The sequence below is a fragment of the Erigeron canadensis genome, chromosome 4 (genome assembly GCF_010389155.1).
Source record: "Erigeron canadensis isolate Cc75 chromosome 4, C_canadensis_v1, whole genome shotgun sequence".
In the NCBI taxonomy this organism is placed as follows: domain Eukaryota; kingdom Viridiplantae; phylum Streptophyta; class Magnoliopsida; order Asterales; family Asteraceae; genus Erigeron; species Erigeron canadensis.
In genome coordinates, this window is record NC_057764.1 from 9,442,476 (window position 1) to 9,457,768 (window position 15,293).

General features: G+C 35.8%; 1 protein-coding gene across 1 annotated transcript; it reads right to left on the reverse strand.

Annotated features, from left to right (window-relative positions):
• Positions 1 to 2,614: 2,614 nt before the first annotated feature.
• Positions 2,615 to 7,890, reverse strand: LOC122596114 (plastid-lipid-associated protein, chloroplastic-like). The gene is made up of 3 exons (XM_043768636.1): positions 7,382 to 7,890; positions 5,905 to 6,100; positions 2,615 to 3,123 (listed from the first exon to the last, which is right to left on the reverse strand). Exons 1-3 carry the CDS (start codon positions 7,822 to 7,824, stop codon positions 2,809 to 2,811), a joined length of 954 nt encoding a protein of 317 aa, XP_043624571.1. The 5' UTR covers positions 7,825 to 7,890; the 3' UTR covers positions 2,615 to 2,808.
• Between the last annotated feature and the right edge of the window lie 7,403 nt (positions 7,891 to 15,293).

Here is a 15,293-nt window from a genome sequence, read left to right on the forward strand (position 1 = left end):
ATGGCAGCGAAGCCCAGTTGACATTTCACCGGATCAATCAACTGCAGATCCTACAGTGTAAATGCCTTTACAAAGCTTTACACTGATTACTAGAAGGACCTTTTACACTACATCCTTTTAACCGGACAATAATCTTGTCTGTGGATAAAAGTGCAAAGATGTAGAGTGGTTGAATAAAGTAACCTCTTGTCTTATTTTATTTAGCACACCCAAAGGATTATTTACTAATACTTTTGTGTGCTGTCAACCATATTTGTACTTCGAAGTTGAGATCCCAATGCTCATACTTCGACTATAAATAGAGGTCCTTGCCCAAGCATTTCAACAACTTTGCAAACACATACATTCTGCAATATTGGTGAACTTGTGCAATATTCTCTCAATCGCAAAAAGGAACATTTCACAACTTTAAGTGTTTCGATTGTTAGGAGAATTTCCAAGTATAGATCAATTGTATTTCATAGGTTGTTAGGATATTTACATTTTTGTATTATCTTGGTTCCGCAACAACCTTGTATTAACAATCAATAAATAAAATACACTTGAAAATTACATATTCTCTCATCGATATAAATACTTGTCACTTATACCTATTGCATTGTATTTACTTATTTACATTGTCACCTTAATAAGTAAACCTCCAGATTACCTGGTACACAATCACTCTAAACTGGCCACGTCCAGATTAAGTGATTGTGTTGCAAAGTACACTCACCATTGACATAGAGGTGTCTTCAGCACTCATCTAGTAATAGTTGGGACTTACATGAATATACTTAGAAACCTAATGGTGTTGTGCTACTTGGATAGTGAAAATTAGTTTAAATAAGATTGACAGTATCTTGTGGCTGCATATTTGCTCTAAATATCGTATTTGATCAGGAATAATTGTAATTACAACCCATGTTTTTATTAAAACAATTGCTACCCGTGAAAGAAATGAACCCGCATAACCCGTAACTTCAATGAATCAAATTGTGATATCATTATCTAGCTAAAAATATTTAAATTCTTAAAATGAAACGATTTTGATAATATACGATTTCATTAAATGAATCCAAGATCAAAAAAGTTAGATAAAGAATATTGCCTTTACAGGAAAAAAAAAGATATATAGAAATTTTAAACTCATATTTAAGTTTATACGGTTTTAGTTTTCTTTTTTGCATATGGGATTTGTTTATTAAATATAAGGGATTTGGTTTCTTAAGTTTGTGTATAAATATCTTTTTTATTTAATATTTAATGGATAAATATTGTCAAAAAAATGTGATAATGACACATAGGATAAAAACCTATGTGGCAAATTTTAAAAATAACTTTATATTGAGCAGGACTTTAAAAGGTTAGGATTCTTATTGTTTTAATAAATATATAGATATAGATATAGATATATATAAATTGCGTTACTTGGTTTCCGCGTGGCCTCCTTTTTCTACAACATTAGCCCTGTTGTTTAAATATTTTACAATAATGGTCCCTATCAGCAAACGGCTGTTAAGTTTTTTCTCACCATAGTCCCCGCCGTTAAAACTTTTGCGATAATGGTTCCCATCAGCTAACTGCCATTAAAATCTAATAAGGTGTTAACTGAAGTTACAAAAAATGGTGCAAATCAAGTCTTTTTTCTAACAAGGGTTAGTTCTTAAAGTTCTTATATTTATTTTCTAAAATGATTTTATATGGTACTCATTTTTTTTTTGTATTTCATATATAATATTATAATTCTAGAGCGTTTTCATTACTTTTTTTACAACGTCTTGTCACATTTTTTTTTTCCAATTAATCATTGATACATTATTAACATTCGTTTTTCTTCCCTTCAACTATCCATAGAATTGATCATTTAATGATTAATATAACTTATGTTTGTACACAACAATACGTTTTCAGACACACTTTAAATACGAAACAAACGAATGTATCTCCCACCTATATAAACTTTTTGAAAGCAACGTTATGTCTCCCGGTGCAACGCCCGGGTTCATAACTAGTTTACTTTAGATATTGATATCCATACCTTATTTTTAAGGCGTTTATTATTTTGTCTATATGTTTAAAGCCTCTGTTTCGTATAGAACTTCCAAACCAACTAGAGATGCCCTGATAAGTTATAACATCAACAATGTTATACTTTCATAGTTCATGAAATAGCAAAAATCAAAACTTGGGCTATTAGTTGGGCATATCTGGAAACAATTAACTCCATTTGTGAAGAATTTGTTTTTGTTACTATGTATCATTGGTTAGGATTTGCTAATTAAGTGGCTATTAGCATGGGACAAATGTTGCTATCCTTATACACAAGGTGATAATACCATATAAGAAAAGTGAGTTTCTCTGAACTTGGTGTGATGCTAGATCCTAATTTCCCTCAACTGTTTTACATTGAACCAAATGAGATACTCAAATATTTGTTCGCAACTAATGAGATCAAGTGGAGTTCAGAGATCGGTTCGAGTCTTGAGGCCTATGATCATAAATAGGATCATATTACCTGACTAGTTAACTAATCGCTGGTTCTTTCTTGGTCATTTTTATGCACATGTACTGACACTTGCAAAAACTAGAAGTCCAACACAATCTATTTCCATGATTAGATATACAACAATCATAACATCAACTGAAATCATATAATGCTAGTGATTTTTGTAAGTACATTCACTTGAGAGTATATCAGTGGGATAAGAAACAGATATAAAGTTTGTTAACAGACATCTACGACAAATATGACGCATTCTTTAACTTATAGCATACTCACACATAAATACATACATATCGCCAAAAGGGAATTGTACTCACAGGTTCTTATGGTGTAAGAAGGGGGGAGCCTTCCTTGAGAAGAACGAAGACACTGCCACCATCTCCCCTGGAGATCCTAAGTTCTTCATCAAGATAAGTTGTTAATAGCCACGATTCGGCATTGCTTTGGGAGATGGAGAACTTCAATGGAGGCTGGTTCGAAATGGTCTTTGCAACGTTTGAAGCTGTGTCTTGAACAGATGTTATCAAACCTTTAAAAGGAGCAAGGTCAATTTTTTGTCCTAAAACTTCAACATTTTCTGGTAACACAATGGAGTCTGTTAATTGTGGTGTGCCGATAATGCCCTCGTCAAACTTAATCTGCATTCAAACACAAATAGTGAAACACTGCGATCCCGGCGTTTTTTCTGCAAACCACCCATAAGTCGATAAAATTTTCTAGCAAATGATTAAGCGTAGAAAAATGGTCAGGTCAGAAACTTGTTGAACCGATCAGTTCGGGTAGGGCCTAGCAAAAAAGAGTATTCATATATTACCTTCTTAGTATTAATCAATATGTTAGCTAAGATTACAAACTACAGTATTATGAGTACAATAATAATATTAGTTTTCTACAGAAAGCGATTATGAGGTCTATGCTTTCAAATACAATTCATACTACCTTCAACCCCGTTGATCAACTCATGCCATTTAACTGAATCTGTTAGCTAAACCCACTTGACCATTAAAGACAAAACACAGCCCAAATAAGCCCATATGCATGTGTTTTCGTCATACTTGTCACATCAAAATTTAATCATAGACACATACAAGAATGAAAATTAGAGGGGAGGGAGTGGAAGCGGGAAAGGGGTTGCGGGGTCGCGGGGCCGGGCGGGCACACCGCCGCCGGTGTTTAACCGCAAGAGAGAGAAGAAGAAAAGGGGGGAAGGAAGCCGCATCGGGGAAAGAAGAAAGAGAAAGGGAGAAGGAGAGAGCCATTTCATTGGTTGGTGAAAGCATGTGGGTCCCCCCACTAACTGGTCTTTTGACCGTTATTAAAAAAAAAAAAAAATTATTTTAGTTTTTTAACCTTTTTATCTATAAAACCAGCACCACTTCACCATTTTTATACAACAAAACACCATTCTTCTCCATTATCTCTCCTCTTTCTTTCAAATTATATACCAAAACTCCATCCCTTTTATAAAAAAAACATGTCATCTGATTCTTCTTCGTCGGAGGATTTAAATTATCCTACTTCTTCCGACGAATCCACGGGTAGTTATTTGCAATTTTTGCTTAAAGCACATAAATATCTTCAAGACACCGCAAGCTCTAGTAAATTCCGACCCCGTCAAAGTATAGATCGCCGGCGTGATATTGGTCTTCAAACTCTAATGACCGATTGGTTTGTTGAAGAACCAAAGTATGACGACGCTTAAGTTTCGTATGGATAAAAGTATGTTTTTATCCATAGTAGACGACATTGAAGCAAACTTCCCATATTTTCGAGAAGGATACGACGCTCGAGGCAAGTGAAGTTTCTTGGTTTTACAAAAGATCACATCGGCGGTAAGACAACTCGCAACCAGCAACCACCCGATGAGTATGACGAGTACTTATGCATGTCCGCAAGAACTTCACGTGAAACTCTTGATCATTTTTGTGATGCCATCATTAAGTTGTATGGCCGAGAGTACCTACGTAGGCCGACTCAACACGATGTTGCACGCATATTCGAGGCCCATGAGGCTAAGCACCACATTCCCGGCATGCTTGGTGTAGAGGAATTGTCCTAGAAGGTTGAGAGGACAATATACGAGAGGTGACTATGGTGTGCCTACTATTATGATTGAGATTACGACGTCACAGGATTTGTAGATTTGGCATGCCTTTTTTGGTGCGCCGGGGTCGAATAATGATCTCAATGTGTTGAATCAATCCGATTTGTATCTTCAAGAGATACTAGGAACGACTCCAGATAGTTCATTTTCTGTGAATGGACAGGATTACAAACGCGGCTACCATCTTACCGATGGAAGACCTTAGTTAAAGCGTACCCGTATCCTACCGACCCAAAAGAAAAGAAATTCAAGAGGTTACAAGAGGCAGCAAGAAAAGATGTGGAGCGCGCATTCGGTGTGCTCAAAGAAAAATGGAAGATTCTCATTCGACCTCTCTGGCCTATGACCAAACACAAAATTGGTCAATATGTTTATGTGCTATGTATTTTGCATAACATGATCATAAAGCGCGATGGTAGGGCGATATCACCGGTTCATATCATGGATCCGCCGGTGGAAGCAGTTTATAACGGTGATGTATACGATGAGATACAGTATGAGGATGTCCATTACCGTCTCCGATTCGACCTCACAGAGCATGTCGCGGCTCAAAATTTGCCAAATTTAAAGAGTAGTTTGTTTTTTTAGTATGTCGTAATGTTTTAATTTTTAAGTATGTGGTAGTGTTTACTTTTATGCAAGTCGTTTTTTTTAGTATATGTTGTAATGTGTTTTTAATATTTCTAATAAAATGTGATGTTTTTAATAGTATTGTTGTTATTTTATATAGTTTGTAAAATTATATAGTATTAAAAATATATGAAATAGAAATGAAATAGTATTAAAAATAAATGAAAAAGAAATAAAATACTATTAAAAATAAATGAAAAAGAAATGATGAGGTGGAGATGGGGGGAAGATGGGAGAAAGTGCCGCCAGTGATTTGGGGAAGATGAGGGAAGAATGGAGTAAAATGAGATGGCAAAATTTTATTGGTTAGTGGTGGGGGAAGAATGGTAACCACTCCCTCCCCCCTTAAGGTGCTATGTTTGTAACTTAATAGTAACAAGACCAGGATATGAAAATCAAGGAATGAATTTGCAGAATGTATTTGGCTGAGTAAAAAAAACAAACTACGGGAATCCAAATTCTTATGGCAGAATCAGACTCTAGCTCTAGTTTTTGAATCGGCAAAGCTGAAAACTCTATCTCCAACAGTGCTACCACTCATAATATGTGTTGGTGTATTAAGTTCCGAAAAAAGGTTTCTTCTCAGTAATGTCGGAATCTGAATCTGTTTCAAAATTATATACCATACACAACAGACTGCTTCGTAGCTATTGTCCTGATTTCAACCCATGAATAAATAATGTACCTGCACACGCTTTGGACTTCTGACTTCAAACTTTGCGTTTGTAGTGATTGCAGTTGTGGAACCCAGTCCAGAAAAAAGAACACAATTCTGCACTGTAAAATTATCAGAGTCGATGGTTTGAGATATCTCCTCAACCTTCACAACTGGTACGGATCCACTCGACAACAACGGGTACAAGCCTAAGAAAGATGTATAGCTACATAAACACAAAAGGAGAACCATGTTTATAACTTAAGTGTCACAAAGAGGGGTCAAAATGAATAATATCCAAAAAGTTCATCTTGTGCTAAGGTTTATATCCACCTAGAAACCCTCTTTCAGTGAGAATTCTACAACCATATTTAGTCATCTGCAGATGCATTAAACAATTTTAAACTGTGCAGTAAAATAAGTACGTTTGTTGTGGATGACAACAAGTTGTTGGAGGTTTATCACTACCCATTCTTAAACTTATAAAACTCACATAACCAAAACACATATTGACACTAGATAATTATTAGAGAAATCACATATGCAGCTAAATGATTCAATATTAATTAAGTATTTCTTTTTAATACTGTTTTATTGTAATTAGTAATCTAGTACTAGTATTAACACGATCTGTGGAAAACGAAAGAGGCAACATAAAGATTGGACCACAGAAAGATGAAATGTAAACAAGTATATAAGTACTTTGTACAATTGTGGTTTCTTTAAGTCACATGAGCTGGAGTCACATCTAACGTAACAATGAGTTTCCAAAATTTGATCATTAAAGTTGTACTTAACCTATACCAAACAGAAAGCCACAATAAATGTTTTACAGAAATTTTTACCTAACAAAAGCAAACAATCCATGTTAACTTAAACGTGTATTCGTTGAAAAACTAAGCTACTGGTCCTAATCTTTTCCTGATTCGTATGAAGATGTTTATCGGATTTCTATTTGCTATAAAATAAAGAAAGAAATAAGCAAACATCTAAAATTTCATTACAACTTCAAAATATTTCCACTCCTTTTTCCTCCCAAATTAAATGCAAGTAGATTTATTAGTTCAAAAGACCTCAAACCATATAATTTTCACATGATTGATAACTTGATAAACACAAAGGTAATCTAAATGAATATAACAATCACTCCATCACAATAATATTTTTAAAAACTGTTTACATCTTACCTCCCCATCCACTATGGAAGACAGTATTGAGACATGGTCATTATTTCTAGTAGCACCTTCAATTCATATAAACAAATTTTTATTTCTGGTCTTCCAGCTATTTAAAACAGAGGCATACAATCCCTTACTTACCTTTGGAAGCCATCATTTTCCCATAGTTTATATGTTAGCATAACTTAAAACTTTTGTAACTAGGTTCCCTTTCCGAGTGATGAAGAAATTCATGTAAATATAAACAATTAACATATTGATTCAAATTGAAAAGAAAAAAAAAAGGATGAAGGGGGGGGGGGGGGGGGGGGGGGGGGTAAGTGAATTACGCCAAAATCCATTTTCCATTAAGAAGAGGAAGAGCTTGGGTAGGTGCGGGAGTCGGATTCTTGGCTTCAAGCTGGGTAATAAGCTCAACAACCTCAGCCCTGGTCTCACTCGTGGCACTTAATCCACGGTTGGTACCATAAAATGAATCAACCAATTGTTTTTTCAACACATCAATCTCTGTTGGTTCCTTGGGATTTATTTCTTCTTCTTCGGCAACTGCAATTGAATAATCTTGTTCTGAATTGTCTTCAGCCTCAGCGTGTAATATGAAACTGGGCTTCTTTCTTGCCAAAACAAGGTTTGATTCAGTTGAGATTTTTGAAGAGAAAGTGAGGGTTTTAAGAAAAGAGATTGAGGATTTGGAGGTTATTTTGTTGTTTAAGGGGCGTGTGATTGAAGAAGTGGACGGGAATTGGGTGAACATGAGAGAAACGCCAGACATTATTTTGCAATCGAAAGAAAAGGACAATGGAAACGTTAAATGACTCGACAATTGTACAAGCTATATAAAAGTGAATATGGGTTTTCATCCAAGCTTTAGATACGTTCCAATCTCTCTACAAGGCTATTAGTATTATGAGTAAGGGTTCTCAAGAAACCCAAAACTAGTACTTCTCTTGCCGTGTAGGATGTCATCATGGAACATTCAAAACCTTGTAGCAAAGGGTTTTCAAGAACCCCACTTTCAATTTTTATTTTTATTTTTTTACTTTGACTTGCCATTTTTATAATTTATTAACATTAAACCCCCCATAATTTTAACTTGTTTACTTGGTAAATAAACTTAAAATGATTAACAAACTAAAAAAAAAAAAGTTAACCAAACTAAATAAAATACTAATAAACTAAAAAACTAAAAAAGCAAACAAAGTACGTAACATAATAAACTAAAAACACTACTTCCTAAGGTTGGAACGAATCTCGTCTTTCCAAGCCTCAATCGCAACTCGGTCGGCTTCGGGAAGGTTCGAAGTGTCGATCGCCAAAGTTGCCAAATCTTCATTACGTTGCCTATGTTTTTTCACTTCAAGCTTTTCCTTTTGAATAACTAGTCGTTCCTTATTAAACTCGGCCCGTTCTTTCCCGACTCCTATCAAACCCTCCAACTTATCGGTTAAATCACCAAAATCGGTGGTATACTTTCCACCACCACCGGACGAAGACGCCTTTCCTTTCTTTTTAGCCGCGTCCCGACCCGTAGGTCATATGTACCGCACCTCCCTAGTGTCACCCTCTCCCTTGGCCTCATTCAAATCAATATGAATCATCGCTTCCGATCCCGAACTATGAGCACTCGGAAAATCGGAGGCAGAAGTCCTGGACACTTTACTCGACGCACCCTTAGTGGTTAAGGGATCCCAATCGCGAATCATATGGAACTTCGAAGTGTCCTTTAAGTACACCCATTCTTCCAAGTAATTGAAAGGCACCCCCATATCTGCTTTGTATTCGGCCAAGGCATTCGATCGGATGTCGGCTTCGGTAACTCCACTAATATGTCGATTAGTCCAATGAGTGTAAATCGCATGAAACTTAGTAATTAGCAAACGCAATTTCCTAAACTTGGAATTGATGGAATCTTGCATACGATACTCGCCTTTGTTCATGATGAGATGAAAAATTTCTCTAATCCCGGACCAATACTTCTTCTCCCGTTGATAACTAGCTACAAAACAAATAAACGATTTTAGTTTAGTATATATATTTTTTAATAAATAGAAAACAGTTTTTTTAAAAACAAAAAAAAAAAATAGTTTTAAAAAAAAAAACATAAAAACAACAGTCTTTTAAAAAAGAAAGAAAAAAACAGTTTTTTATATAAAAAAAAATTAAAAACGAGCTATTTAAATAAAAAAGAAAAAACAACCACATTTAAAAAAAAACGAACATGTTTAAAAAAAAAAACAGAATGTTTTTTTTTATAAAAAAATTTCGTACAGTAGGGTAAAAAAAAAAACAGTACAGTATGTTAAAAAAAAACAGAATTTTTTTAAAAAAAATTAAAACCGGCCAGAATTTTTACCAACTAGGGGATCCTCGGTCACCTCTAGCCACTCTCTCACCAACGCCATTTGTTCTTCCCTTGACCAATTAATTTGATTCGGCTTTTCCCGCGGCTCATCGGGATTCTTCTTTGCATGAGATCGTTTCTTTCTTGTTGGAGCCGGGTCCGGGATTGGAACTTGGGTTTCTTGAACCGTCTCAAAATCCGGTGGAGGTTGTGTCGAAAGAGGAGTTTCTGGTGGAGTCGGCACCATTCTTTGAGAATCTATATACATATACCGTAAATATATATACATACATATATATTTATAAATAAACTGAAAAAATTATATATATATCTTTATATATAAACCGAATATATATATATATTGATATATAAACCGAAAAATATATATATATCTATATATATAAACCGAAATTAAAAAAAAATTCTATATGTACCAAACATTGTTCCCGGTGAAGACGGAACGACTGTCCATCTGAAATTTTGGCTCGATGAACCAACCCATGGGGTGAATCCAGAACCCATAGGAGCACCCATATTCATATTAGCCACCATATTAATAAACCCGGGATTATTATGAAGATTCGGGTCATTAATGTCGGGTGTAGATGTCGGATTTGTCGGCGTTTGTGGCCGAAAATTGGGGTTATGCAATATGGATACATACTTTTTTTTAGATCTTGTGATTGTTATATAATTTTGTAGAAAGAAAGTAGAAGAAGGATATTTGGAGAAGAGGAAAGAGTGGAATTTGGAGAAGATGAATGAGAAAAATGGAAAATGGAGAGAAAAGAAGGGGTTAAAAAGGATAAAAAAAAAAGTTAGGTTTTGGGTATTAATTTGGTTAAACAAGCCGTTGCATTGACTTGAGACTCTCAAACTCACCCCGTCCTTCTCGTGCCGTTCTCTTCCTCTTTTCTTCCAAAAACGCCACCTGGGGCAATGTGGATGGGGTTCCTATGGGTTCTCGAGAAAAAAGTGTAGAAGAAACGCTTTGTTCCTGATAGCCTAATAAAACAAGGTTCCTTACTTAACAATCTTATAAAAATTTTGCCAAGTGGCAGCCTCCCTCTTTATTTCATAAATTTTTTTTATAAATTTCATAAATTCCCGTAAAACATACGACTATAACTAAATAAATCAGTTAGTTTTTTTATTTTTTATTTTTCCTCACCATAAACATCGATTTTACACATTTTTAAAACATGGAATCAAAACAAAAGCATCCGTAAGTGTAAATTTGTATTTATATCTACATCTATATGCAATTAACTTAATGATGTGTATATACTGTGTAAGTATTGATAGTGTGTGTGCGTGCGTGTGTCTATACATATATATATATGTATATTATTTCTGTTTATTTTAGTGACATTGATATGTCCATTTATATATACATTCCCATATCATTTCTAAGTCGTTTTAAGTTTAATTATGTGCAAATTACATGTATATTCGATGTTTTGATGGTATTGTTAGTGATTGCAGGCTTAGAACAGGTAAAATGGTTAAAAACGGCTTTCGGATGATTAAAAGATGCATTAGGATGGTTAGTGGATGTGTACGAGTGAAGTGGAATGAAAATTACAAGTTTTGGCTAAAAACAGAGCTGGTGCGTCGCACCTGGAAGGCTGGTGCGGAGCATATTTTGATCAGAGAGTTGGAAGATGTGAGAAAACAGGGAGGTGCAGCGCACCAACCCTGTGGTGCGTTGCATATCGGGCAGAGATATTTTTGGAAACAAGGCCAGGTGCGCCGCACCTGTAGGTCGGTTTGTGAAGACTTTTGCGAAACACTATAAATACAAGACCAAAACCCTCCCATTCGATATACTTTCACTTCCAGTCGATTTTAGGGTTTCTTGAGGCACTTTTTAGCAGCTTTTACGTTCTCCAAGTTCTAAGGGTTGCTTGAGGGATTCAAGGCATTCAAACATCGATTTTCTTAGCTTTCATTCTCTTTCGCACTTTGTACAAGATGTTTACTCTTTCTTTACTATTTGTGACTTATTTATGATTATGTCTAGCTAAATAACTTCATCATCAACTGAGATGAAGTGGCACATTGAATAATGGTTGCATAAATTTTTGAATTCAAGTTGATTGTTAAACATTGTGTTGTAATCTTAATGTTTTGAGTTCTTGTGCTCTTATCTAATGTTTTGTTGATAATGTATGAATGATTTAGAGGTATCTAAGTTTAAGAGTACATTGTTCTAGTCGATTGGGTACAATTGATAGGTGTTAACTTGTGGTAACAAGATAATTAACAAGAATATATAATAGAATTCAAAGTGTTAACGGTTTGGTAAAATCGATAGACAATATTGTTTACAATAACAATACAAATTCGTCAATTTAGTAGGTTTTGATAGGGAAGGTGGTCACCGGAACTTAGGGGTCGAAAGATTGGTTAATGGGTCGGATAAGGTAATAAGCTAGGAGCGCTACTAGTGAGTTCTTTGTTCAACCTCGTTATAAAATCAACAAGTTGAATTGGTTTTAACATAGATGCAACCTAAATAATGTGTGTCATGGAGTCGGAGTGGATGATCTTTTAATTCTATTTGATATACGACAATTCTCTTTTCGATAAACTCTACGGAATTTCTAAGTCTTTCAATCAAACTAACTTTTCAACACAAAAATCAAGATGACGTGGTGTCTTTAAAAACCAAACTCTTTTTATCTACTAAAAGCTCGCTAGCTCTTTGTAGTCTCTGTGGAACGAACCTGGACTTACTTTAGTCTTTATTGCATACGGACGGGTCCACTGCCCGATTGTGTGTGGCATTTGATTCGGAGTATGTCTATTATTTAAATTTAACTCGATTTTCACACATCAAGTTTTTGGCGCCGCTGCCGGGGATTAATTTAAGAGTTTTAATTTGAGATTTCATAGTTGATCCTTTCTTGTACTCACGTGCAAGAGAGTTACTGGTTTTCTTAGGTTAATTTTCGATTTTTAGTCTTAATTTTTCGGTTTTGTTTGGTTTGTGTAAGCTGGTGCGTTTGACGGTTTTTCTATGTTTGTGTTTTCAGGTTGTTTCCTAGTTGATGACCACAAGGGCTGCTGGTGTACCACTAGTAAGTCCTCAATCTAATCCGGCAAAGATGAAGAGACATGGGAAGAAACTTTCTAAAACCGTTAACCTTTCACCTAGCAAAATAGATTCCTTAAATTTAAACGTTGAAGCTGAAAGTTCCACCCATTCCACACCATCGGAAAATAAACAACCAACTCCACCGAAAACTTCACCAAAAACTTCACCAAATTCCACTCCACTCTCTACATCTCCTACTACTCCTAGAAACATGGCCGAAGACATGGTTCATCCGTTTGATAGGACTATTAGGGAGAGTACTCAAGTCATTGCACCTAATAGGGGCTCGACTATTCGTCCTCCAACCACCGCTCCGAATTTCAATGTCAAGGGTAATCATTTGTCTCGGGTTGAGGAAAATCAGTTTGATGGGGTTGTTAAGTGGGATCCGTATGATCATGTGGAGAAGTTTGAAAAGGTTTGTCGATTGTTCAAGTATGGGGAGACTTAAATGCCACATGTTAAGCTTCAATTGTTTCCGTTGTCTCTCATGGGAGAGGCGGAGACTTGGTATAAGAATCTCGATGAAAACATATTTGAGACATGGGAAGAGTTGAGGGAAGGATTCATTGAGCGGTTTTTTCCGGCTCAATTGGTTGAAACAATGAAGTTGGAGATCCGGGCTTTTAAGCAACATAGTGGTGAGGATTTGGTTGAGGCTTGGAAAAGATTGAAGGAATTGATGAGGAATTGTCCCGGGCATTATATTCAATTGAATGAGCACATTCTTATTTTCTTTCGGGGTTTAGATAGCCGCACTCAAAGGGAATTGGATTGGGCTTGTGGAGGTAACATTAATAATGTTACTTATAACGAAGCCTATAAGGTTATGGAAGATATGGTTCGTACAACTGTGATTCGAGAAACGGGTAGAACTAAACCGGATTTTGTTAAAACGGGAAGAAGAAGTGTGGCTCGGGTTGATAGTGGTGGAAGTAATGATGTTGTGGCTGAAATTAAGGCTTTGGCTAGTCACATGGATAAGCAATTTGCGAGTATGGATGGACGATTTGGTTTGATTGAGAAGAATTTGAAGACGGTGGTTGCGGGATGTGACATTTGTGGTGACAGGCATTACATGGAAGATTGTGATAAAGCGCCAAGGAAAGAAGAAGTCGATCTTGTTCAAAATCACTACCAACCACCGTTTGCAAATCAGGGTTGTTTCAAAGGAATGGAGCGTTCCAAAACCGGTACCAAGGCAATTCTAACTCTAATTTTAACTCTAATAGTGCAGGAAATTACAGGTCTCGGTTGGGAGCTTCATGGGAAGGAAACAATGATGGAAGTGCAAAAGTTCAACCAATTGAAGTTGTTGATCTTAATGCCGAGCTTAGGGATCTTGTGAAGAAGTTTATGGTGGATCAAGACAAGAAGAATGAGAACTACCGCGCCGATATCACCGCTTTAAATGATAAGATGAATCAAAATATCAAAAGTCAACAAACGGCGATCAAGGATTTAGGTGTAAGGCTTGATAGGTTGGGTAATTCAAATCGTCAACAAGGTTCTTTGCCAAGTAACACCCAACAAAATCCTAAGCCTTCTGGTTCAAATGATGGAAGTAATAAGTATCAACACCCGAATGTTAGGAATGAGCATGTAAATGCCATTACTACTCGGTCGGGTAAGGTAGAAAATACAAATAGGGCTTTAAAACGAATTTTAGAGAAAACCATAGGTGATAATCCAAAAATGGTCAAAGTTATTGGATGATGCATTGTGGGCTTTTAGGACCGCATTTAAGACTGCACTTGGGACTACACCTTATCGGTTACTGTAATGGAAAGACATGTCATTTGCCTTTAGAGATAGAGTATAAGGCTTATTGGGCTCTTAGAAATTGTAATATGGACTTAATTGAAAGTGGTGAGTTAAGAATGTTACAGTTAAATGAATTAGATGAGTTAAGATTGCATGCTTATGAAAATTCGAAGCTTTATAAAGAAAGAACAAAGGTTTGGCATGATCGTAGGTTGAGAAAGAAAGATTTGAAGGTAGGTGATAAAGTTTTGTTGTTCATTTCAAAGTTTAAGTTGAAACAACCTAAATTGACTTCAAGATGGATGGGACCCTATGTCATTAAACATATTTATCCTTCGGGGTATGTTGAATCGGATAAGGGAAATGGGGAAACATTTATTGTCAATGACCATAGGTTGAAGATTTTTAATGAAGAAGCTTGTGATGAAGGAGTTGTGGTTGATCAACTCCCATTTTATGCAATTGATAAGTGAGTGTTGATATGAGTCTAGCTACGACTCCTTAATAAATTAAGCGCTTCTTGGGAGGCAACCCGTGTGTATTTATTTTCATTTAATTTCATTTTTCGTTTCTTATATTGAAAAATCCAAAAACATTTGAAAAATAAAAAAAAAACCAAAAATATTTTTTTTCTTAGTTTAGATATGTTTATTTTTCATCTTTATAGCTTTTTGTTGAGATGTGCAGGTTCTGAAGTGTCCAGAGGTGTTACGGTAAGTCAAAACGAGCCAAGGTAAGTTTTAAAGGTGAGTTCAGGAGGTGGTGCGCCGCACCTGGAAGTAAATAAAAAAATGGCAAACCTTCTGAGAAAAAAATGCGACGCACCAAGTGAAGGGGTGCGCCGCACCACCTATGTATTTGACCAGTTTGACCTCGTTGACTTCCATTGACTTTCTGGATCGGGTTAGGATTTTAGTGGGCCCCGAAAATCTGGAAAGCCCTTACCCCTTCTTTTCTTCTCCTGGTCACGACACAAACACACACACACTAGCTTTGCTTTTTTTTTTTCTCTCAAAAACAAAATCAATCCCACTTT